The sequence below is a fragment of the Chiloscyllium punctatum genome, chromosome 15, assembly GCF_047496795.1.
Source record: "Chiloscyllium punctatum isolate Juve2018m chromosome 15, sChiPun1.3, whole genome shotgun sequence".
NCBI classification, from domain to species: Eukaryota; Metazoa; Chordata; class Chondrichthyes; order Orectolobiformes; family Hemiscylliidae; genus Chiloscyllium; species Chiloscyllium punctatum.
The window spans coordinates 53,892,295-53,920,006 of NC_092753.1; the positions used below are offsets into that span (position 1 = coordinate 53,892,295).

The 27,712-nt window shown below is 39.9% G+C and overlaps 1 protein-coding gene across 9 annotated transcripts in view; it reads right to left on the minus strand.

Moving 5' to 3' along the window:
- caska (calcium/calmodulin-dependent serine protein kinase a) overlaps positions 1-27,712 on the minus strand; it is a 746,802-nt gene that overhangs the window by 385,686 nt on the left and 333,404 nt on the right. For all 9 annotated transcript variants that reach the window (XM_072585162.1, XM_072585159.1, XM_072585161.1 and 6 more), the window contains one exon: positions 10,460-10,581. In XM_072585162.1, coding sequence (XP_072441263.1) covers positions 10,460-10,581 — 122 coding nt within the window. The remainder of the gene's footprint in view (positions 1-10,459; positions 10,582-27,712) is intronic.

A 27,712-nucleotide genomic window follows, 5' to 3' on the forward strand; every position in this document is an offset into this window, starting at 1 on the left:
ATATTGCTTTGATAAGATAAAATTTACCACATGCTATCAGACAAGAAACACTTAGCTGACTTATCTTCAGCAGAACAGCAGCACATCATTCCTAGGTAGTTTTTTGTCTTATGACAGTGAAAGACCCTGGACTGCAGAAGATCTGTGCTCAGCAATTGTTACAGTTTATTCTCATTCGCTTTAGTCCCAATGTGGAAATCTTCTCATTGAAGGTCTGCACTTCTGTGCCTGGATGCCTGCAAAAAGTCTAAACAGCACTTGTTCTACCCTAACAATTTGCTCAAATTTAACTAATGTTAAAAATATCATTGTTCAATGATTACATATGGTCAGACAGATTTGGTAAAAATGTATGGGCTTAAGCAATGATTAAACATAAATGATCTGGAAGAGGGCATGATCAGCAAGTTTGCAGAGGACACAAAAATTGCTGGAGTAACAGAATGCATAAGGGACTGTCAAAGAATACAGGAGAATATAGATAGACTGGAGAGTTGGGTGGAGATGTGGCAGAGTTCAATCCCGGCAAATGTGAGGTGATGCATTTTGGGAAGTCTAATTCTAGAGCGAATTATACAGTAAACAGAAGAGCCTTGGGAAAAGTTGATGAGCAGAGAGATCTGGGAGTTCAGGTCCATTGTACCCTGAAGGTTGCTACACAGGTGGATAGAGTGGTCAAGAAAGCATATGGTTTGCCTTCATCAGATAGGGTATTGAGTATAAAAGCTGTTAAAATTGTACAAGATCTTGGTGCGGCCACATTTAGGATACTGTGTACAGTTCTGGTCGCCACATTACCAAAAGGAGGTAGATGCTTTGGAGCGGGCGCAGAGAAGGTTTACGAGGATGTTGCCTGGTATGGAAGGTGCTAGCTACAAAAAGAGGATGAGTAGGTTAGGAGCAGGCTTAAGGGACCAAGAGGCCAATTCCCTTCAGATTAGGCAACTCAAAATTGGTCTGTGATCAGAGACAGGAGGATGTGACTGAGGTGAGGCAGGTATGAAGAATCAAGGGGTGGTATTTGAGTAGCCTCGACATCATTTTTATCCATCAGGTAAGAAGGTTCTTGAAAACTGTGTAAACGAGATAGGTACTAAATGGAAGGATGATTGAACTGACTGCAGCACCATGGGATTTGGGAGTGTTCACGAATTAATCTTAAAAAAACTGGCATACAAGTTGAGCAGGTAATTGGCGAAATTTTTTAAAATTTTTAAAATTTAAAATTTTTTAAAAATACATTTTTATTGAAAAAAGAAATCTTTTGGAATATTAAAGCAGGTACAAAACAAAACAATTCAAAACAATACAAAGAAACCCACTCATTACATAAATAAGTAATAGCTAATAACTAACAACTAACCAATAAATCATGAAAGTAATGATAATAATACATCTCAATGAAACAAATTAATAGCCCTCGACCATCGAGCACATAAATTTATACATATTCATGTGTTCGTAGTTCCTCCTCTCAGGAGGCCAGATTCATTAAAAAGAATTGCCATGGCTATATAAATGGCTTTTATTAGTGTGGCAGACAAATCTGTAGCCAGGTAGTCCAAAAAAGGCCACGTCTTATAAAAATTCTCAATTTTATGGTGCACCATACTTGCAAGAAAGTCCAAAGGGATGTGTTAAATGACTAGCTTACATCAGCACAACAGTCCCAGGAGGTTTTCAGACACCCACCCTAACAGAATGTTTTTTCTTGCACAAAAAGCGAGGATACTGAAAAGCCTTTTTTTTTGTGCATGTCTAATGGAAGTGGATTATCAAGGCCAAGAAGAAATAATACTGGGTCCGTCTCCACTTCAATCCCCAAGGCACACTCTATTTCATCTACCACAGCACTCCAGTATGCTCACAGTCTGTTGCAGGACCAGAGACAATGAGCGAGCATACCCATACTCATTTAACATTTAGGACAAATTGGAGATACTCCCACTTTAAATTTTGAAAGGCAGTATGGAGCCAAGTGGACCCTGTGGAGAACCTTCAATTGCAAGGCATGGGTCCTGTTACACATTGAGATCCTCCTTGCATTTTCCCAGATATCCTCCCATACTTCAGAAGAGATCTCAATGTCCAGCTCCCTCTCCCGTACCTTACAGGGCTATTCAGACTCGTCTGAGGGGGCCTCTCCCAGTAGGTAACAGACACTGCTGACAGAAAGTATGTTCTCAGCACCCTCTTCTCTGTGTCAGATCTATAAAATCAGTTAGAAGTGTGATCTCTTTTTGAAATTTCTAATTTGAAAAAACAGAAGTCATCCCTACTGGGCAACTTGTATTTCTGAGCCAACTGATCAAAACACATCAATATATCTCCCTCGAATAAATCACCCAGGCAAGACACATCCCTAGTTGCTCCTAATTTAAACCCCAAGTCCATCATTCCCAGTTGAAAATGTGACATATCAACTATGGGTGTAAAAATGACATTTTGGCAATATTGCCCTCACTCTGACACATTGCCCTCCATGCTTTAACAATATTAATATAACTACTAGGCGATAGCAATATTCCTTAACTGTCCTCATTTTGTCTAAGAAAAGCAAGCTAGTAAGGGGGCATCTTGCCGGAGACGCTTCAATTTCCAACCATAGTGAGTGAGGGTTCCTCCGTGGCCCAAGTATTCATGTAAGGTAGCAACGGGCTTAACTGATAGCTTTTGGGAGGTCTACTCCTCCTATTTGGTGAGGTAGCTGCAGTTTAGTTAATTTAATAAGTGGTTGCTTATTAGGAAATGAAGGAACTGAACCAGCTGTTCAGTCTTCCAAATGTTTGCTTAGTAAAAAGCAGAGGAAGCACTCACATAGGATACATTTGCACAGGATACAGCAGGCGGGGTGAGAGTCTGAAACCCGAATACAGGCTGAGCTAGGGCATGGCGGCTCATGACCTATGCCAAGTGACGAGTGTGACTAGTTGCATTAGGAGTAACCGCCTGATGGATGTTCTTGGTAACTTAGGGGGCAACAAGATGGCTTCTCGATGCAAGTTAGCACGATGAAATGTCTTTTAGGCTGCTAACCACTAATTCTGCTAGAGCTGCATAATGGCTTCTAGGCTGCTAACCGCTAATTCTGCAAAAGTTGCACAGACTGTTGTAAAAAGAGATTAGCAGACAATGTGCACTTTAGAATACAGAAGTAACTCGATAAGATAAAGGAGCACTACCCCGTTCTGACTGACCTCCGGGTGCAGGTGTAGCAGCTCTGTGTTGAGAGATAAAAGTGACCGAAGCATTAGGACACAAGTTGTTTCCCAGTTAATATCATTGGACCAAATAACTGCCAATGAAGCAATATTATGTATTAATTGGTAATTGTTTGAATGTACTATACTATCACATCCTATACCCTGCTTTACGAAAGGTTTAAAAACATCTTTGTATTAAGCTGCTGTGCGCAGCTCCTCCGAGGAATACGGAGTGCTCAAATTCTGTGTTTCTGGACGCTCTGCACCCAGCTGTATGAAAAATAAAGAGCGAAGTCTTAAATGGCCAGACCGATTGCGAGTGCTCATTGATCGTTCGTGGAACCAAGACCCCCCCACCGGAGGTTAAGATCTTCGGGGGAGAATGTTCATTTTAATTAGGGCTAACCGATCTAACCAAGAGATCGGAAATGCCTCCCATCTTCAAAGATCTTGTTTGATTCTGTCGAACAATTGGGCAAAATTGGTTTTAAGTGGCTGATCAGAGACGGGAGTAATAAATATACCTAAGTAAAGAAAACCCTCCTGTGACCATTTAAAGGAAAATCGAGATTCACCCCCAGGACCGGCATGGACGAGTTGGACCGAAGGGTCTGTTTCCGTGCTGGACATCTCTATGACTCTGTAACCAGGCAGTTTCGGGAGACCACCCATTGGCATGGCCTCTGATTTTGCAAAGTTGATCTTGTAATCCGAAAAGCCGCCAAACAAATTAGGCATAATATCAGATGAGGCACCAAAACTGCTGGGTTTAAAGTTTTTGAGAAGATTTGTAGCTTGGGTGCTCGTTGTTGTGGTTCTATTCGCCGAGCTGGGAATTTGTGTTGCAGACGTTTCGTCCCCTGTCTAGTGACATCCTCAGTGCTTGGGAGCCTCCTGTGAGGATGGAATGAGGACATGCCACAACCCAAAAGACTAGCCACACTACCATACATCAAAAACATTTCTGAACTGACAGCCACACTACTGCGACCACTAGGACTCATAACAGCACACAAGCCAACAGCCACTCTCAGACAACAACTCACCAGGATGAAGGACCCGATACCCAACATGAGCAAAACCAATGTAGTGTACAAAATCCCATGCAGGAATGCACAAAACACTACATCGGACAAACAGGAAGACAGCTAACAGTCCGCATCCATGAACACCAACTAGCCACGAAACGACATGACCAGTTAACCTTAGTAGCCACACACTCGGATGACAAGCAACATGAGTTCGACTGGGACAACACTACTATTATAGGACAAGCCAAACAGAAAACAGCCAGGGAATTCCTAGAGGCATGGCACTCATCCACAGATTCAATCAATAAGCACATCGACCTGGACCCAATAGACCGTCCACTGCAGCAGACAGCTGGAACTGACAACCGGAAGTGGCAGGTACAAACCACTACAAATGCCGGAGGAAACATCACAGAAGTGCTTCACAGGAGGCTTTACTTAGGTATATGCTTGATAAAAAGACAAGAACGTCATCTGCATACAATGCAATCTTATGTAACTTTGTCCCCACTTCTGGAGTGGACATATTGTGGTGCCTATGTATTGCCTCTGCCAGCAGTTCAATCACCAATGTGGAAAGTAACCGCGGTAAGGGACAGCCTTGTCGACTGCTCCTAAGAATATTGAAATTGCTTGACCGCACATAATTGGTGAGAACTGTGGCAAGAAGGCCACTATACAAAAACTCTTACCCATCTGATAAAGACCTCGCCCAGGCCAAACTGCTTTCAAATATTAAAAAAAGGTATGGCTACTTGACCCGGTCAAATGCATTCTCTGTGTCTAAAGATCACTAATCCCTGTACTGATCGTCGTTGACATACTTGGATCATATTAAGTAACCTCCTGACATTATTCGACGATCTGTGACCTTTTATAAAACTTGTCTGATCCTCCTTAATGATGGAGGGCAGTACACTTTTTAGTCTTAGTGCAAGAGCGTTATATAGGATTTTGAAATTGACATTCAGGGTGAGACAGGCCTATAGGAAGCACCGTCCTCTGGGGCCCTCCCTTTTTTAAGGATAAGAGAAATGTTTGCCTCTCAAAGATGGCAGGAGGCTGCAACTATGTGAATCATTAAATATTCGAAGCATCGGTCTTAACAGTATATTTATAAATTTCTTATAAACCTCACTGGGATGTCAGTCAGGACCAGGTGCCTTTCCATTCTAAAGCTGCCTCACAGTCTCCTGCACCTCTTGCACTGATAACGGGGCATTAAGGAGACACTCTTGCTCAGGGGTCACTCCCGGGAGGTCAAATTCGTAAAAAAAAACTCCATCCTAGCCCATCCATCCTCACAACTTTCAGACTGGTATAGCTCACAGTAAAATTTCTGAAATGCTGCCTTAATCCTTTCAGAATCATGGGTTAAATTTCCAGTATCTTCCCCGATCGAGGTAATGGCTTGGGGAGCACTCCTTTTACTGGCAAGGTGCGCTAAGTACTTGCCCGGCTTATCCCCATGCTAAAACAACCTTGGTTTTGCAAATCTAAGCTCCCTCTTAGCTGCCTGTGTGAGCATGGAGTTCAGTGTGGACCAAAGCGCTGTGATCACCTGCAGTTTAGCCAACGAAGGCCTATCAAAGTATGCCTTTTCAGCTGCCTACATACATGTCTCGAGCAAGCATTGCTGCTCACCCTTCTCCCGTTTCTTCCTGGCAGAATAGGAAATAACTAAACCCCTAGCATAGGCTTTCGCAGTTTCCCAGAGAATGGATGGATTACTGGCTGAACCTGAATTAATGTCAAAAAAAGCGATGAATTCAGTAGAAAAGAATTCAGTAAACTTGCTCTCCTTAAGGATGAAGCGATCCAGTTGCCAGTGTCTTAAACCTACCATAGTATCCTTACTCTTGACCATTAGATATACTGGAGCGTGATCAGAAATAGTGATATTGTCAATTGTACATGACACCACAGAGTCCACGTGCTGCGGGAGTCAAAAAGTGATCAATCCTGGAATAACATTTGTGCAGATTCGAGAGAAACAAAATCCCTGCCAGTCGGGTGAAGGCACCTCCAAACATCTATCAGTCCTAGTTCAACACACAAAATACTTAATTGCTTAGATCGTGAAGATGATATCAGGGGCTTTTGGGCAATGAATCCACCGTAAGATCTATTAGACAATTGGAAACTCACCAATGATAACTTGCTGAAATGAGAGGTTAACCAATTCAGAAAGTGCATCTATTAAGAACTTGAGGGGGTGGGCCGGGGAACATTAAACATTTAAGATCCTGTATTCTTTCCCATTTATCAAAGCTTTAAGGATTACAAATCTCCCATGTGTGTCTTTAATACACTCTAACAACTTAAATGGGAGATGCTTCCTAAGAAGTACGGCCACCCCCTACTCCTCATATTGAAAGATGAGAAATAAACCCTCACATATCCATGCTGTTGCAGTTTCAAATGCTCTGCATCATCTAAGTGTAATAAGGCAACATCCACCCTCTCCCTTTAAAGACTGAAGAGTACCTTCTTCCTCTTGACCGGCAAGTGACTCCCCTTAGTATTACAGGTACGCCACTTGAACATATCCTTAGCCATAACCTTCTATAGCACTATTTAGACTCCAGAGAGGAAGAACTCGAACAGCAAATCGCCGAGTTTCAGTACAAAAAAGTCCACAAAACACAAAAACTACACTAACTAAAATAGCTACCACCAATAAACCTACAAAACTTGCAAAAACTATGTACACCAAAAATGGAAAAGCAAAAAACCATCTAAGGCGTTGCTTAGAGGAATTTATCCCCCATTCAAAAGGGGCACCTACACATCCTAAGACCCTACTAACCATCCTAACCACCCTCTTAACTCCTACTAACCAGGGTTGTGCCACAACATAGGCAATTCAGATAAAGTAGCAAAAAAAACTAAGAAACAAGATTAGTAATATACACAAGTAAGTTAAAAGTAAATACGTCACCCGTCCCTTGGTATAAATTAAAGGTAAATACCCTATCCATCCTGATCATCATTTAATGCAACTTATTACCAACAAAAGGAGACTCCACCAAGTCCTCTCTGAAGAAGGACAAACCCGAACAACTCTGTTAAGTGTCTATTCAATCGTCTGCCTTAAGTCTGCCCCCAACCAAAATTCTCTGAAGCTTAGTGCAATCCAGTAATGTTAATGTTTCTCTTCACTGCTACTAGTTTTATTTGAGATCCTAGTAAACTCTTCTGTGTCTTATGCTCATGCAGCCTGTGGACTCTCATTCAGAGCATCTCCTCAGCCTTCCACTATTATCAGCAACCTCACTGACAGAGGCTGTCACTTTACACAAACATCCACTGCAAATGAAATTTTAACTTTTCTTGCAAAGTATAAAAGTAGGAAAGGCTTGCTAAAACTACGCAAGGCATTACTTATACTGCTCCTAGAATACAGTGGACAGTATTGGACCTCCTAAGGGGAGAGATACTGGCATTGGGTGCAATCCTTATCAGGAGAGGTTGATTAGGCAGGGACTAAACACAAAATTCTGGAAAATAAAAATCAGCAGGTCTGTCAGCACTTGTGCAGAAACACGGTTAATGCTTTGAGTTTAGTATGACTTCTGCAAGAGGGCACTGCTTCTCTTCAAACAATCATTCAATCTGCAAAGCTATGAAGAAAAAGCAGACAAATGGTACTAAGTCATGATACTCATTGGAGCACCAGTGCAGACATGACAAACTGAATAATTTCCTTCTGCGACATAACAATTCTGTGATACCAAAATGGAGAATGACCACAGAATTCTAAGTGCAGAGTAATCTCGGTGCTCTAGTTGAACTAGTCACAAGTAGTTTGCATACAACAAGTAATCAAGGCAGCTAATGGAGAGCTATCCTTTATTTTGACAGGATTTGAACATAAAAGGATGTAATGCTCCCCTTATATCGGGCGTTGCCAAGATAATAGCTCAATTTTGATGTGCAGTTTTGGCCTCCTTATTTATAAAAGGACACAAATGCATTGGTAGTAGTTCAGAGAAGAGTTACTAGATTGGTACCTGGAATGGGTAAATGGACATTGTTTGGGTAGCTGGGCTTGTTATTACTGAAGTATAAAAGTGTGAACGGTAACTTGATTAGAAGTAAAAAAAAACAACTTGAATAGTTTTGACAAGGTGGATATGAAAAGGATGGTTCCTCCTGTGAATGAGTCCAGAGCCAGGGACACTGTTTTAAAATTAGACATTAGGAGAAATGGTTTCTCCCAGAGCTTGTGCAACTTTGGATCTCACTGTCTTAGAAAATGGTAAAATCAGGGTCACTACATTTTTTTTTAAGGCAGAGGTAGATAGATTGTGGTTAGGCAATGGAATCAGAAATTACTGACAGTAATTGGGAATGCAGAATTCAAAAATCAAATAGATCGACCATGGTCTAACAGACTAGCAGACCAGGCCTACGTCTGCTTCCAATTTTTATATTCTGATAATAGCTGTCTTTTAATATAATAAATAAATTGCATGTAATATCAGGATGTTCAAAGCAAGCTAAAAATCAAACTTAATTTTAATGTTCTTTATTGCTCAAAATGTTATCAACAGCACTGGTCAACTTCGACCCGAACATGTGTATCTTAAGTTTTGCTCTGTTTTAAAAAAGTGATTAAATATTCTTTGGTGCATAAGGCATGATATGCAATCCTTTAGGTCGAAAGCTGGGTTGAGTTCCAGTTCAGGATTTCCATTCAACTCTCATTTTAACTAACAGCATACATGGTTCAAAGTATAACAAATCTCTGAAGAATCATGCTTTTGGAGCAAAATGTTTCAATATCAAAAGGGATCTCATATACTGAGTAATGAACAATTGAAGAATATATCACGGTGGCACAGTGGTTAGCACTGCTGCCTCACAGCATTCCTGCCTCAGGCAACTGGCTGTGTGGAGTTTGCACATTCTCCCAGTGTCTGCATGGCTTTCCTCCGGGAGCTCCGGTTTCCTCCCACAGTCCAAAAATGTGCAGGTTAGGTGAACTGGCCATGCTAAATTGCCCGTAGTGTTAGGTGAAGGGGTAAATGTAGGAGAATGGGTCTGGGTGGGTTGTTCTTCGGAGGGTCGGTGTGGACTTGTTGGGCCGAAGGGCCTATTTCCACACTGTAAATTATCTAATCTAGTATCCAGGCTGTACCAGCTTGATCTTATACACAAAATTTCAAGGAAAAATGGGAACCATAACATCTGCACTGTATTGGAAAACAAATCTGGCAGTATTTTTTGTCAAATTGTAGCCATTTTGGCCAGTGGCATAGATATTTATGCCTGCTGCCTCAGTGCACACTGCAATCTGATGTAAAATTCCTGTCCTTAGCTGATAATTATCCCATAGCTGAGGTAAAAGGCTATTGTGCTGAAGAAAAGATTCAATGCAAAAATTAGACAATATTCATTCAATATTTTTTGGAGGGTTCATTTTACTATCAGAAAATGATTTCAGTAGTAGACAGTGGGAAAAAAAATTACAATTGCTTAAAACTTTCAGTATTAGATATTGAAGGAATTAACAAAAAATGCATTTAATAAATTTTTTCATTAAGGGGCTGTGTGCGCCAATGCAAATGAGACCTAAGGAGATTTATTCAGATTTAGCACGAGGACCAGCAAATTGAACAGCTGGTTTTGGTAAAACTTCGAAGAGTTTAGCAAGAATTGCTGTACCACAAGGAGACACCAAGAACAAAACTGTAACAATTACTATACAGGCTGTGTTGTGGTGGGTGAGTCTATATCAGTGAAATAACAATTTCTAAACTTTATAACAATCTAGACACAGACATGGAAAAATGCTCAAAAAATACACTGGGATCTGCCAATCCAAGGATTTCCTCTGGGTTGTACATCTTGAAGTAGCTATTGTACTTTCCAGAAAATGAAGTAAAAGCATCACACCCTCAAGCATCAGAGAAACCAACATGATTATTTTAATAGTAAAGCATTCCTTTTCAAAACATATTTGCTGTGTTAGTTATTTTAAACTGTGAATTCAACTCGGCCTCTGGTTCTCCAGGTACTTGGATTATTCAAGCACCACAAACCTGTGACAGTTTCTCTCTGCAACCCCCTGCGCTCCCTCTCACACTCCTTGCACTCCCCAAAACAAAAGGATAAAATAAATTGGAAATAATTACCAAAAATTTTAAGTAAAACTTTGACATACACCTATGAAAAAGAATATTTAAGCCACATTTGAATGAATGGCTAAAAATGACTCACATCAAGTAGTGTATGGAGATGCTGATCCTGGAAGACACTGTGTAAAAAATCCAGGTCCTTCTCACTGCAATCTGTTAGTGCATGGATTTCCTCCAAACTATCCAGAACTTGTGAAACAGCCCCTACAGGTACAAACAAATCACAATTTTAAGCTATTTGAAATGATGAATATTGTTCATTTACCACGTCAGATGAAAATGATAGGAATGGTCAGACTAGTGATATAAAACCTAAAAAACCAAGAAGAAATGATGTGATAAAATGGTTACCGTCACTGATATATTTTATCACTTTCCAGGCATGGTACTGTATAACTAAGTAAAACAAACCGAAAGTAAACGGTCATCAATGCAAAACTACATTTTGTGAGATGCAACTGGTAAAAAAAAAAGTCTTCACAGGAAATTTTTTAAAATTTCAGTTTTGTGACCTTTTTAAAATGAGCAAATATTTAATGACTTTACCTGCTTTCCATAAAATTACAAACTGACAGATTTATGACTGGAAAACTTCCAATTAGTAAGTGACAATTTTAATCTACTATGCCTGTTTCTCTATATTTTCTCTGAAACCATAAGGAAACAGCTTTGTTTTCAACTTTAGCAACAATATTACAGTGAATACATAGAACATGTTATGATTTGAACCAGGAATTGTGAAGGAGAACAAAGAATAACAGGAATTTATAACAATTGTATCACTCACAGTCACTATGGATTTATGAAAGTGAAATAGTGTTTCACAAACTTATTGGAGTCTTTTGTGGAGGTTGCAAGTAAAATAGTTGAGGGAGAAGGAATGGACTTATTAAAAGCTATCGACAACATCCACATGAGACTTGTGTGGAAAACCAAAGTACACAGGATTTGTGGTACATTGGCAAGGACTAAAAATTGGTTAGCAGCCAAGAAACAGGGTGTAGGAATATCGGGGTCCTTTTTTGAAATGAAAAGCAGTGACAAGTGGGTTACCACAGGGATCAGATTGGGCCCTAGCTCTTCACAACATATATCAACAATTTGAATGAAGAAATTAAACGTAATACCATATATAATATATATATACTCACGTAAAAGTCAATCTCATGTAAAAGTTGAGCCCTTATTTTTGGCCAAAAACTCTTGTATTTTCCGTATAGCTCATGTAAAAGTCAAACCTACTATAATAGCATTATCAACCTCTTACAAAGGAAACTGTTCCCATTAACCCACTTAAATGAAATCATGATCATTAATTCATACGAGTGACTCTATTCATCAGTCTTTATTTACTACATTGTGTCTCTATTCATTCATTCATAACTCTACTTAGCCCATTTTACATCACGTTTTGATTGATTGATTGATTCATTCATTCAAACCGATACTACGTTTATTGGTACCTAGCACATGTTGTGCACTATACATCCAAAAGTTAATATTGTTAAAAAGTTAATAATTTTAATTGTGCCATTATATTTGAATAAAAGTGAGATATATTAGCCATATATATATATAAAATATATATATTTAAATTTTTGACAAATCGTTAATATCGCTGAGGTTCATTACATACAAAAATAAATGGGAGGGAAAAGACAGACTTTGGCAAGAAAGTTCACGCTGCTTACACATTCAGAATTTAATAAATGTTTCATTTTAAGTGTGCCATTAAACCAGGCCATGACAATGTTGAACAGTGTGATTTCGCGGGACTTCAATGAATCTTTGAGATGTTAAATTGTCATACTGATATATATAAATAAAATTTCATTCTTGTTCCTCTTGCTTTTAATTGGTAATAATTACCTTTAAAGTAATTCATTGTTTTTTCTTCTTTACCCAGGATGAGTTGAGCAATCAAATTGACTTCCGCTAATAATACAGTATTTTGAACTGCAGTATGAATTTCAGCCCCTCAAAACTAGTACCCATGTAATAGTCAGCCCTATAAAATTGAACCTTTAAAAACAGTCTCAAAATGTTGACTTTTACACAAGCACATACGTTATTTCCAAGCTTGCTGACAACACAAAACAAAATGGGATTGTGAATGATGAGGAGAATTTCAAGTAGTTTAGTGGTGATGTTGTCTACTTTGGAAAAAATAGAATGGTAGTTATCATTTAAAATGGTGATTCTTTGGAAAATAATGATAGAAGGGATCTGGATGGCTTTGTATGCCGGTTACTGAAAGAAATCATGCAAATTAGGGAGGCAAATAGTATGTTGGCCTTCATTGCAAGAGTATCACAGTACAGGAGAAAATAGATTGTACTGCTGCTCCACAGGGCCTTGGCGAGACTGTGCCTGCATTACTATGCAGAGTTTTGGTCTCCTTATCCAACAAAAGATATACTTGCCAGAGCAAAGGTTCATTGGATGGATTCCAGAGATAGTAGGTTTGTCGTATGAAAAGAGATTGGATATCCTAGGTCTGTATTCAGAGGGTTTAGAAGAGGGGAATTGCATTCAAACATTGAATTCTGACATGACTTGGCACACTGGGCACAGAGATGATTCCTGAGCGGGGAATCCAAAACAAGGGGTGACGGTCTCAGGTTACAAGGTAGGCCGTAAGTAATTGATTTGATTAATTTATTGTCACATGAACTGAAGTACAATGAAAAGCTTTGTTCATAAGCAGTACAGGCAAATCATAGTAAGCAACGATGTACAGATCAAAAAGACTTAGACAGAAGCATACAGGTTACATTGCACAGGGCAATGCTAGACAAGAGCAAGATCAGCATTATTTGTGGTGAGAGAGTCCATTCATTAGGCTAATAAGGGTCAGGAAGAAAAATGTTTTCATTCCGAGGGTGTGAATCTGTGGAATTCTCTACCATAGAGAGCTGAGGGGGCCAGGTCAGTTAAGTATATTAAGAAAGAAATAGATGTCTAAGTGAGATGTTAAAGGGCTAAAAAGCTCTGATGATCTGTTAGAAATTGAATGCCCTGAGGGTAGGGTGCTATGCTTCTCTGTCTTGCTGGTACAATGTAAAAGAATTTACATTATCATCTCCTATTCAGAATCAATAAGAACATTGCAGTTAAATTCTGACCACATCCTGTACTTTAAAAAAATGATTTACAACAGATCTTGCCATTAAGGAATGATTTACATTACATTATTTCTGGAGATGATCAGGTCACTGCATTGCGTTTTGAGTGGCACGTGATTTTGGGGGAATGGCTGGGGGTTCTTTTCTGGGATTACTGACTGTGATGTAAAGATTTTGTATAAAGGAAGGACTGTCCTTTTGTTCAGAGAGTCTTTCTTCACACGCTTTGCAGGCATTGTTAAGTGATCCTCCAAAGCTTGTACTTGCTTAATATATTTTGGCTGTTCACAGAAGTTGGTGTATTGCAGTTGCATCATGTATGTAAGAATCTCAAGAAAAAGAACCTAACATAAGGGCTAAACATGTCAAGGAGTATGGAGAAAGAGCAGAGGTACGGCATGGAAATAGATGATCAGTTATGATCATGTTGAATGATGAAGCAAGGTCCATGGGCGAAATGGTTCACTCACTCCTGTTCTTATTCTCTATATTTGTACAGAATAAAGCAGAAAAGTATTGAGAAACAGTTAGAAGAGCTCAAAATCAGCACAGGAAAGTACAATTGAGAAGCTAATAAAACATAACTTTTCTTAAAAGGTCAATCTTTGTCCAGACTTAAAGTGAGAACTCAATTTGATTTTACCCCTTCAGAGCAGGAATTCTGATGTCAAAATATATTGTCATTTCCTCATTGTTGCTGAGTCAAAATCTTGGAACTCCATGCCTAACAGCTCTGTGAATATATTTATATATGAAGGACTATAGAGATTCAAGAAAGCAATTCGCCGTTACCTTCTCGATGGTAACAGGGACGGGCAATAAATGCTGTCCCAGCCAATAGTGCTCACATTCCATGAGTGAATGCGAAAAACAGAGTCTTCTTTGCAGCAGAGTTCTGATAAGTCAATGCAGCCCACGTGCCAAATCTTAGATCATCTTTGTTGACTGATGTTGGAACTATATGTAAGATTCACAGAACCACCAACTGATCTTAAGATACCAAGATATTAAAATTATATAAATTAAATCATATAAATGTAATTAGTTGAAGTGCCCTGTCATTGCCTTTTTGATAAATCAAATATTAAAAAAGTTACTAAACTTTAGCTTCAGAAATTGTGGTAGATAAAATGGCTTATTTGATTTTTGGGGAATCTTTGTGCTCAACAGTGAGGGGTACCAGCTCTGGGAATATTTTTTCACTTTGGTTTCTCAATGGTAGCATTAAGCATTCCCAGGTTAACTGGAGTAGAACAGTTATTTAAGTTCTGCTCTAACAATGTGCTTTTTAATCTAACTGTTGATTCATGTCTATTAATTAATAGACATGAATCAACAATTTGATTAACCTTATCAACATGAATTGGATTACTATAAGTATTGCCTTAATATTTTCAACTGAAATGAAAAATCATTCTTGAAGCTTATAACTAAATATATTCCAAAGATTTCTCCCTTACATTCTCTAAAACTTAATTAAATTCTCTCTTTTAAAATCATCAGTAGGAATTTTTCAGGACTCCTCCTGTTCCGCTAATGTAACATATAGAAATAGGGTTATCACTGAACATCAGCACAATTTATGGCAAAGGAGTGGGACAAGCTCGGAGGAAATGCATTTCCCATCAATGATGATAAAATAATGTTTGGACACTTGAAGCCTTGATGAAAGATATCAAATGTTGAATAATGTTGAATAATGTTATCTTCCTTTTGCCTGTTTGTGCAGCTGCTTGATCATTGATCTTCCATTTATGTTCTTGAGAGCTGACTTAATTTTGAAAGCTTTTAAGGACACTCAACTTTAACCATGCAATCAAAGCTCTGCTTAATACTATCAATTCTAACATTGTATTCTTGTCACTTTTTCTGATTCTGAATGCTTTGTTCAGTCTTGCTCTAATATTCAATATATTAAACTTTATTTATTTATATACATTTATAATATATAAATACGTTATCACTGTGTAATTATAGTATTATACATTTGTAAAGAAGGATAATCTGATCTTTTAAAATAGATAAACATCAAATAAGACGACTCCCAGAAGTCACATGACTGTTCTGCTAAATTCAATGTCAGCAGTGTTATTCTCAGCATTGTTCACAAATGGAGACTTTGTAACTCAATTTACCATTGGACAACACAATGGGTCCTTCTAAAGGTGTGAGAATTCAAAGCTTTGACAAAAATGAGACTAGAATAACTCCCTAGAGAATTCTAACATAACTCTGTGGAAAAATGGTTCAAGTGAGAACAAAGAAACTTCTCTTTGTCTCTCTCCCCCAAAACCTGCTACACCTCGAGTCCAATTAGAAGCAGCACATGTATTCGAACACAGAAACCACTATAACTGATGAATTCTGACTTCATGTTTTCAACTTTCACTTTCAGAAAGAGAAAATAGAAGGAAGTATCAGATCTGCAAAGACTGATGTTTCTTTCATTTTTTCAATAACTTTTGACAATTTGCATTTTAGCTATTAATTAGCACTCTTCTACTTAGTAACTCTTAGCAATAAGTTGTGCAATAAACTAACTTTTGATATTGTTTAAGCCTAAATCTTTGCTGATTTTCTTTCAATAGGAACACTTAAAAAACTAAAATGTAGGCTCAATAAGTTCTATAAATTTGTACTTCTCAGACCACTGTGGACACACCTAGCGTAATTGTGACAAATGATATTATACACACACTAATGAAAGTTCGTGATTTGCCTCAACTTTCAAGACTGCTGTTTTCCTCTTCCTCAAAACATTTTCCCTTACTGCATTTTTCCTTCCAAACTATAGCCCTATCTTCAACCTCAACTGCTGTGCTAAAGTTCTTGAATTTGTCACAACCTGCTTGACTGTCTACATATTCTCTTTGAATTCCATCTTGCCATTTTCTGCTCAGATTAGATTACTTAGTGTGAAAACAGGCCCTTCGGCCCAACAAGTTCACACCGACCCACCAAAGCGCAACCCACCCATTCCCCTACATTTACCCCTTTATCTAACACTACGGGCAATTTAGCATGGCCAATTCACCTGGCCTGCACATCTTTGGACTGTGGGAGGAAACCAGAGCTCCCGGAGGAAACCTACGCAGACACGGGGAGAATGTGCAAACTCCACATAGTCAGTCGCCTGAGTTGGGAATTGAACCCGGGTCTCTGGTGCTGTGAGGCAGCAGTGCTAACTGCTGTGCCACCGTACCGCCCTCAGTACTGTGTCAAGATCACCAACAACATCCTTTGTAATTGTGGTGTACTAACCATTTTGACTTCTCTGAAATACCTATCACAACTGACCCATTCTTTGGTTTACATTTGAAATACTGCTCTTGCTTTGCACTTGTACTTGTTCAAATTCAGTAAGCACTACAATTGCTTCTCATCTCAGCCTCACATGGTCACATTAGATGTCAGTGCAGACTTATGAGACATGAAGTCAGTAACATGTGCGTGCTGATAACAGTCGGCCTTTCTTCTCTACTACTATTCTCTGCTCTTTAAATAGTGCTATACCACATTGTAGATGAACGAGAATTTCCTTCAACTTAAATCAAATCAAAGAGGCTGTTTGGTTTCTTCTTAGAATTCCACATCTTAGCATTGTCAAATTCAACCCCAAAGAAAGAGTCAATCTTATTTGACTGATTATAGTTTCAATGCTTGCACCCTTTTGTTCAGGAGGATTGCCAATTTTCATTTCTGCAAGATTGCCAGTATCCACATCTAGCTGACCCTCAAGGTTGTGGAAATATTTACCAGGCCAGATTTTGCAAAACAGTAACAGAAGCTTATGGTGCTCACCATTATTAACATGTAAACCAAGTACAATTTTCCAATAAATTCACATGCAGTTGGCTGCTGTGTGAGATGCTCTATTTTTCACCAAAAGACTGACCATTGGAATACATGGAATGGCATGAAGTTGCTGTATTTACTTGATATAGTAACACTAAACTCACCAAAATGTGTTAGGGCCTCTCCATCCGTTCTAGCATCCTTTGAATGGCACAGTAAGTCTTAATTAGAATCAATGAGCCTCTCTGGCTTGGAAAATTAACTTTGACATGTTATGTGGAGTCTCATTCTCTCAAATTTTCATTAATGTTGGTGTTCCAGGAAGATGCTACACATTTTGGATCACTGGCTGATAGCAAGTTCAGCCATGATTTTATGGGGACACAGTGTCTGATTTAACAGCTGAAAAGTCCTTTCGCCCTATTACCTATAGATTGATAAAGAGAAATCCATTGAAAGTTGACCAATTTCAAAATAAAGTCCTCATCTATAAACACTTATTTGAGACCTCATTTCAACCTATCATAATTTACATGTCCTTCACTTTTCTAATTAATTTTCTTGACTTTCGTCCTTTCATTCCACTTTAAGTTACAGAACATTCAGCCTTTTGAGTTCCATTCTGTTGAACACAAACTTTTGCCATACCTTCAAACCCCCCACCCCCTCTCTGCTTATCCCTTAGTTATTATGTTAATGTGTCTTATTGATCATCTTGCAAACATCTCAGAAATGTTTTATGATGTTAAACAGACTACTGTGTATAATGTGAAGGCATAGTGATTGGATAAAATGTACTAATCAAATCCCTCTGTTTTAAATACATAGAGCCAAATATTCCAACTTTGGATCATTGAAGACTTGATAGATTCTGCAGAAGTCCTGATATGGAAACATACGTGGAATGTGCCTGGAAAGTTTCAACATCTGATCAGCAACTCCACTCTTCCCCAGTACCCTCTGTGAAAGTCTTTACTCACCACAGACAGCTCTGTTATGTTTACCTGAATAGTTAATCAGGAATTGCTAGACACAGATTAAAACCTAGTCTAATTATAATTAACGCCACAATTACCACTCAAACACCCCCAATCCCAACCTGACAAAACCTTGTGACAACTGTTTATCCTCCTGACTCAATCACAGTTACCGGACTAACCCTGATCAAACCTGATTACACCTCTTCACCCAGGTCCCAGACCTGGCTATATCTGGCCACAGCCCACCTGGCCAGACACAGTCACACTCTTCCTGACCAGATCCAGTCAACCCCGCCCCGCCAGATCTGACTAACAACTGGTCCCATCCTCCCCACTACCTGTTTAATGCTAGTGCCTAAAAAGGAGGCACATCCAGCCATTCTATGCTGCTTTGATGGAGTTACCAATGGATATTGCACAGATTTGGAATTGCTGAGCTCAGAAAGTCCAAGAAGAAATGCGAAGCAGAACTAAACTGTGGGAATTAACAAATGTAACAGTAATCCAGCCATCATTGTTGCTGCTCAGAAGATCTGGGCTATTAGCTCAAAGATATTTCATCTTGTCAGTTACCAATTTAAATTATATTCTGAACTCCTCATTGGAAGATCACGAAATGAATGGCTTTTTGATGGAAATGATTCCTGAAGAGGGCAAATGCTTAAAAACACTCGGAAAACATTTCTTGCATCATGAAAACTAAAGAAATTAGTTAACAGCAGGGAATAAAGTTTATTATTCATGCTTTAACACTTACTTCTTGACACATGTGGATTCATTAAAATCTCTTTCATCCCTACAAAGAAAATCCTCTGATTAGGTTGAATTTGGCATTTTATGAATCATTTATCACATATGACATAAAGGAACTAATGGAAACAGATGGTTCACACCAACAGGTGATTTGAACTATTTATGAATAAACAAAATTTAAAAGGCTAGTCATCTGTCAAGCCTCACCTTCCACAGATCATGTACAGCATTCCCCATTACAGACTTACCATCTACATCAACTACATAGATCCAGGTGCTTCAATAAGTTTGACAGTCCAATTCCCCAAATCCAAATGAAAACTAGCTGAGTTCTGCAAATCTGTCTTCACAATTCTCAGAATAATCTCTGGTCAATCATGTCAAAAGCATCAAATTTTTTTTGAAGACCAGTACACAAAATGACACAGTATTCCAAAAATAGACACTCCTTCCTCCTCCCAGTGGTTTATCGAATGTAACAACTGATTCTACATTAGTCAAATTGTGAGCTGTGTTTAGTTAACGGTACATTAATTGAAAGTGTTGATGCTTTAAAAAAACAGAAAAAAATCCAACTCTTTCAGTTGCTATTCTTTAACTGCACAATTTCGTAGTTTCCTATTTAGATTGTCAATAGCTATTTATAATTGCAATATTAGCAGAATGTTAATTACTCATAATATGAGGGAAAGTTAATAGAATTCAATTTAGGGGATTACCTATTACGTTTTAGCATTGCTACTTAATTGGCTAACAGCATTAAAATGTAAAGTAATAATGCAAGACATTCAGGTTAAGCAGGAATATCTCAGTTTAGACCAGGAAGTATCACTTCTAATCTCTGCCATGCTCAAGTAATCTGAATGCTGCTTTTCTTTTGCTGCTGTTCTGTACCCAAGCACATTAATTCAATCTCCATTCTCCTCCCCAGCCCTGTGCTGTTTTCTCTTGGTCTCTATTTCCTGTCTCTAACAGCTTGCTATCTCCTTTCAGGTGCTTTGCTTTGATTCATCTCCTCCCTCTCTTCAAGTATGATGCAATAAAAGGGTATTAGCAACCATGGAATTCCATACATATTGACTGTGCCCACCTTCTTGGGTGACCAAACCAGATAGCCCTAGATGAAAAGTGCCCAGATCCCTGATTGGTGGCTGTAATTTCCCTGACTGTGTTAGCCCAACCCCATCACCTTTAAACTGGTCACCAATGGAGCCACAGGACTGTTACCCACTCCACGGAATGCAGAAGCACAGCCCCTCTCTCTGAGACCAACCCCACCTGACACCCAATTGTGGCAATCTGCTGAACTGGTATCGGAGACTGCCCATGGCTTACTGTACTGGGACCCACTACATAGTTTCAGGATTATCAATGTGCGGGCATTAGCTGCCTGGTCTTCACCATGGACATGCAATCCTGGAAAGAAGACCTGAACTCCCCCATCCACCATCATCCTTCTCCAGCTGGCTGAACTCATTCTCACTTTAAACAACTTCTGTTTAGTGCCCCTCACTTTCTTCAGGTCAAAGGTATGGCTGCAGTTATGCCTGTATCTTTGTGGGGCTCATGGAATATTCCTTGGTCTGATCCTATACACTGATGATATAAATCACCACTGCTTCGCCCTCTCAACCTGAATTGGAAAAAAATATCAATTTCACTTTCAATTTCCACGCCGCTCTCACCTTCACACTGGTCTGCTTTGGCTCTTCCCTTTCCTTTTTCAACATCTTTGTTTCCATTTCTGGCGGTCACCGAATTCTGGTATGTATTTTGTATATGCTAATCACATCATAGGCTATGTATGCGTTGTTCTAGTTTTCTCTTTTAATAACTGTAGGTTTCAGCCATTTCAAAGTAATCGTGTCTACTTATATTGTGGAGAATGGTGCAAAAATGTGACTATGGGATCATCAAAGGGAAAAACAAAGGATATGGTCACTCGGTCAGAAGTAGTCAAAGCAGAAGATTACCACCTTTGGTCAATCTGGTCAATTCAGGGGCAGGGGGAAGAAGTTGTGGGCAGCAGAGATTAATTGATAGCAGTTGCTAGACAGTCAGGGTGTGAGAAGTCCTGAGGACCTGGGAAGCTGGCAGACGGTCACTTGTTCTGTGTTGGAGAGGGATTGGCAACTAAGGAAAGGTTATCTCCATATAACTAATAAAGCGTTGCCGTTAGTTTTAAGGAGTTGGAGGCTCAATGAATTCCCAGGGGATAAGAGCAGGTGTGAAGAAAGCCCATTATTGGCATTTGCTTGGTGCAGCTGAAAAATATTGAAGCTCAGAAGTTGTGATGGATGTTGCAAAGACTGGCCGTACTCTTCCCAGACGAGGTCATGATATCAGATCACAGCAGTCTGGTCTGAGGGCACTATCTGCAGTCCATACGAACAACCAGCAATTCCTTAAGAAGGTCACTGACCTTCTCTAATGTGCTAGGGTAAGTGCTGAACTTTTCTCTCTGCTTCTTGACACACACCACCTATTTGCTTCTACATCCACCAAAGCTCATGCTGTACTACACTCATCATCCCATAGTGTCAGAGGCAGGATATTAGAATGGATAATGGATTGGCTAACTAATAGAAGTCAAAGAGTTGTAGTAAAGGAGGCATTTTCAGGATGGCAACCAGTAACTATGAGTGCCCGAGGGATCAGTGTTGGGGCATCATGGAAGTGAATGTACTATAGCTAAGTTTTCAGATGACAGCAAATAGGTGGGAAGACAAGCAGGGAAGATGACAAGGAGTCTACAGTGGGACACAAGTTAAGTGAGTGGCCAAAAACTTAGCAGATGGAATATACTGTGGGAAAATGGGAGGTTGTGCACTTTGGCAGGAAGAATAGAGAAGCTGAATGCTATTAAATTGGAGAAAGACTACAGCCAGGTATAACACAGAGGGATTTAGCAGTCCTCAAACATTAATCACAAAAAGTTAACAAGTTCAGTAGGTGAAAAGGAAAGCAACCCAATTAGTATTAGTCTGCACTTGCCCTCCTTTTCCACCCAGCTCTGGCATATGAGGTGACCATGCCAAGTGTGCTCATAAACTGCTTGCTCCCTTGATACAAGGATTCTCTTGACCATGGACAAAATTGTCTATTGCAGACTCCCTTCCCATTCACACACCCATGTGAATATGGTTTCCTCCCCTTCACAATTGTCATCCTCTTTTATCCCCAGCATTCAGTCTCAAATCCTAAAGATTAGCTTGCTGAATTTCCTTCAGCACTAGTGGCCCCCTTTCCACTACACCTCTCCATTTCCTTTCCTCTCCATTTGACTGACATGTCTTGCAGACTGACTGTGGTCCATCACTTTGGGTGAACAAAGCAAATAGCCCCAGATGAGAAAGGTCCAGATCCCTGACTGTGGCTGTATGTCTCTCTGACTACATTAGCATCCCCCCACCACCACATTCCTTTCTCCTCCTTCAAGACAGCCACTTGGGAGCCAGAGGACTGATCGTTAGCCATCCCCTGGAATACAAAAGCACAGGCCTCCTCACTGGGATCATACCCACTTGAAATTTGATTGTGGCCAATCCCCTAGGCTAGTATTGGAGGCTGTCCGTGACTTACTGTCCAGGCACTCTCTGACTTACAGGTGCATCCCTGGATTTGAGAGGAGATTACTTGTCTAAAACGTTAAGACATAACTGCACATGAAATGTGTTTGCTTCATAAGTTGGTGGCACATGCTGTAGCTATGAGATTGTTTAACCATATTGCCACACATCAAGATGTACATCTCTAGATTAAGGACAGCTGACCAACAAGGTAAAACTGCATTATGACAAAAAAAAACCTAAGGCATAGATGCTGAAAGCAGGCATGTGGGAGTTAAGTTAGCAAGTGCTAAGACAGCAAGCAATCAGTACTGAGCTGCAGCCTGGTCCAATCCAGGAGTTGTTCTTACTGCAACTTTTCAATGCTAGTTACCAATGTGTCATGCCATGTATGTGGCTCCTGAGCATCTTGCCAAATGTATTGGAAAAGTGCCATGATGGTTGTGAATGCTGGATGCCAGTGTCAGTAGATGAGGATGCATGAAGCTGGTGCCAGTGGATTGTGCTCTGTTATGCAGTTTGGACATTTGCATCATCTGAAGTAAGCAACACGCTGAATTTGCAAATACTGCATCTAGTTTCCAGGTCTAGCTTTCCTCAACTGCTAGCTTGTTTGGTGTGTTTGCTAAGGTAGAATGCTGAATGTTAATGAAGCAAATCAGGTGTTAACAAGGCATTTAACAAACAATAATCCCCTTTAGTCAAGAACTCATCACTGCTTGCCAAGAATCTCGCCACATCTCTTGTCAAAACCAGAAAGATGGGACTTGTTGGACTTATTGTTTGATTCTGCCACAAATCACACCAGAGCCTATGTCGCTCAGAACCCCGTAAGATTCCACTCAACATTTATTTCATATGAATACTTGGCATTCTCATAACTACATGCTTAATCACTTCTACCCACTCAATTAGATAGGACATATACCACTGATTCAGGCCATTTGGTAAATCAATACATGCCAAAGTTCGTGTTCCATTCTAGCCTTCTTCCAATGTTCACCCTATAAATGTATTGTAACCTTCTATTTCCTTTCTACCTCACGTGTCTGTTTAACTCTCCCTTAAATACAATCTTTACAATTCACCTCAACCATTCCATGTGTGCAGGTTTGACATTCTCACCAGTCTTTTGGGAAAAATTTGCTTTTGAAGTCCGATTTATTGCTGTCACATGTACCAAGATACAGTGAAAAGTGCTATACAGGTAGATTATACCATAGAAAGTGCATCAGGATAGCAGAACAGAGTGCAAAATTAAGTGTTACCGCTGTGGAGAAGGTGCAGAGAAATCAGAATTGAAAGTCCGTTCAAAAGTCTGATAACATCGGGGAAGCAGCTGTCTTTGAAGCTGTTAATACACGCATTCAAACTTTTGTATCATTTGCCTGACAGATGAGGGCGAGAGTGTATAACCAGGGTGGGAGGAGTCTTTAATTATGTTGGTTGCTTTCCCGAGGCAATGAGAAGTATAGATGGAGTAAATGAATGGGCTGTGTTCACAAGCCTCTGTGGTTTCTTGTGGTCTTGGGAAGAGCAGTAGCCACACCTCGCTGTGATTCATCCAGATAGGTGCATCAATAAAAGATTGATGAGAGTCTTTGTAGGCATGCCGAATTTCCTTAGCCTCCAGAGGAACTACAGACGTTGTTGGGGTTTCTTGACCCTCATGCCAGCGTGTGTGGACCAGGACAGATTGTTGCTCACAGTCATTCCCAGGATCTTGATCCCTTAGCCATCTCTACCTCAGCATCATTGATGCAGACAGGGGTGTGCCCTCAACTCCACTTCCTGAAGTCAATGACCAACTCCTTCATTTTGCTGAGAGAGAGATTATTGTCTTTACACCATGCCGCTAAACATTCAACCTCTTCATGTATTCCGTCTTATCATTTTTAAGATTGGACTTACAACGGGTGTGTCATCAGCAAATTTGTAAATGGGGCAAATTTTGGCCAAACAATTGTGAATTTGTAAGGAGTATAGTACGGGGCTGAGTATGCAGCCTTGTGGGGCACAGATATTGAGTATTATCATGAAGGCGTCGTTGCCTATACTTACAGATTGTAGTCTATGGGTCAGGTGGTCTTGGATCCAGTTATAGCGGGGAGCTAAGACCTAGGTCTCAGAGTTTAGAAATGAGTTTGTTTGGAATTATGGTGTTGAAGGCAGAACTGTAGTTAGTAAGTAGGAACCCGATGTAGCTTTTGAATTCTTTATTGAAACTCTTGGCAACTAAATTACATTGAAGGCCTCTAATTATGCTCCTTTCCACATGTGAAAACAGTCTTTTTTTATCAACTCCATCAAAACTTTATTAGGTGACTCCTCAGTATCTTTTCCTCTTGATATGAATTCCCACACATACATACTCCCATGGTACTTATCTCACAAAAGCTAAACTTCTTCCTTGCATTTCTCATCACTTATATTACCCGAAGAGCATTCTATCACTGCTTCTGCTAAGCTACATGTGTGGCATCCTTGGAAATTCCACACAGGTCCTGTTCCATACTAAATACTCTGTGTATGGTCACAAAGTTTCAAGGGTTCCACATGTGAGAATGTAGAATCAAATTACCATTTTTGTGGATTAGCGCATGCGGAGTTAAAACAAACTTTCAGTTTTGCTCATTAGGGATGCATTGTGAAGCAAGTCTATGACAAGGTTGAGGGGCTAGAGGACCATATAAAGGACATTCTTCATGTCCTAATTGGCAAAGTTGTTTGGTCAAGGATTACATCAACAAAGTAGTTGAAGAATTTAAATGGACAATGACCATGGTAACAGAGTAACTGAAAGAGACACAACGTAACTGGAGCTTCTCAGTTCCATGCACATCTGGTCTGAATTATGCATCTGTTGCACCTTGTTGGAATGGAGAAATCAGTAAAGAGTGCAAAGAGGTTTGCCAAAAATGAGATGCCAATTTGATGAAGCATAACACAGGTTTCCATGCATGCTAAACAGTAGAAAACTCATGCAATTGACAGAGCTAAGCAATTTTACAGCCAATAGATGATTTATAAACTTCCCAAACCTGATATGTCTAATCATAATTTGTAGTGGACAATTAAACAACTAACCAAAGTCTCCAAAAATATTCCAATTCTCAGTGTTAGTTGCCCAGCACAACTATGAAACCAAGGCTAAAGTATTTACAGTCACCTTTGAGCATTATCCAACTCAGTTTCTTTCTGCAATCTTATGCATTTGTGATGTCAGATAATTCATTCCTTGTGGTAGAATCCTTTGAGAAGAGAGGATCTCCTCTAAGTGACGGCTTATGTATTCAGCTGAGAGACTTGATTGGCCAGGCGATTCACCCTGATCAAACTCATACTGCACCGAACATAAATATCTCAGACAGCCTCACACTCTCCAGGGTTACCATCATCTACATACAGTGGGCTGGACACCTACCTTATCAACCTGGACTGGGAAAAGAACATTGATAGGATATTGTGCACCTACAGGAGGGTTGTACTTTTCAAAATGGGCTTTGTGGAGGGAATCCGTAATTTGATTCAACTGTTCTACACCAACATGGTTAGTAAAGTCTCAATCAATGGATGGGAATCAGAAACATTCCCGATCAGATCTGGAGTCAGGCAAGGTTGTCCACTTTCTCCTACCTTGTTTCTGTGTGTACAGAACCTTTTGCTGAGTTAACCAGGAATGATGTGAGCCTGAGAGGGATGACTATTCCAGGCAGTGGAGGCTGGCAGATCAAAGTCTCCTTGCAAGGGATAATGTTGCCATTTTCTGCTCAGATCTGCTGTCAGTGTGCACGTACAACCAGTTAGAACTGGCCTCAAGAGGAAAGGTAATTCGAGGCAAGAGTGAGGACATGTTCTTTGGGACTGGGGTGACTAATCATTTACACCTTTTACAGTCAGGACAAATTACCTGAAGATGCTGGGAGTATGATTCAGAGGGGATGGGGCATGTACAAAAACTTGGGGGGAGTGTATTGCCACGGTGAAGCGGAAACTGGGCTTGGGGAGCACTGCTCCCTCTCCATTTTGGGTAAAAGCCTGGTCATCAGATGTGAGTTTCTGTCAGTGTTGCTGCACATGGTACAATTCTGGCCCATTCCTCAAACCTGCACCTCAGCAGTCACCTGAACCATCTTCCAATTCACCTGGAGATCAAAGATGGACCATGTCTGCAGGAATACCACCTATAAAGCTCTGGATAAGATAGAAGGACATACACACCCATCCTGATGGCGACCTTTATATGTGGCTGCATCAAGCTATGTGTACAGCCTCAGTATGCAAACACCAAGTGTCACTACATACTGAGGTACTACCCATTCCTGGTGTTGTGAAGGATGGGTCTGGCCTTGGTGCTCCAGGTAATCAGACCATTTCTGTATGGCCTGTCCTTCGTGAATAGATATGCAAAGTAAAACATCTTTGACCACAAGTCCATACAGAAGTGGTCATTACATGGCATCTTTGAGACCCTGCAGGAAAAGTAGAGACCATAAGACATAGGAGCGGAAATTAGGCTATTCAGCCCATCAATCTGCTCTGCCATTCAATCATGGCTGATAAGTTTCTCAACCCATTCTCCTCATAACCCTTGATACTCAAGAACCTATCTCCATCTTAAATATACTCAATGACCTGACCTCCACAGCGTTCTGTGGCAATTAATTCCATAGATTCACCACGTTCTGGCTGAAGTTTCTCCTTACCTCCACTCTAAAAGGTCTTCCCTTTACTCTAAGGCTGTTGCCTCAGGTCATAATGCAATGGAAGCATCTTCCTAACATTCACTCAGTATTCTCTAAGTTTCAATTACATCCCCCTTCATCCTTCTAAACACCATAGAGTATAACCCAGAATTCTCAAACATTCCTCATATATTAAGCTTTTCATTCCTGGGACCATTCTCAAACTTCCTCTGAACACGCTCCATAGCCAGTATATCCTTCCTTAGATATGGGGCCCAAAACTGTGCACAATACTCCAAATGTGGTCTGGCCAGAGCCTTATACAGCCTCTGAAGTACATCCCTGTTTTTAGATTCAAGTCCTCTCAAAATAAATGTCAACGTTATGTTTGCCTTCCTAACTACTGACTCAACCTCCAAGTTTACCTT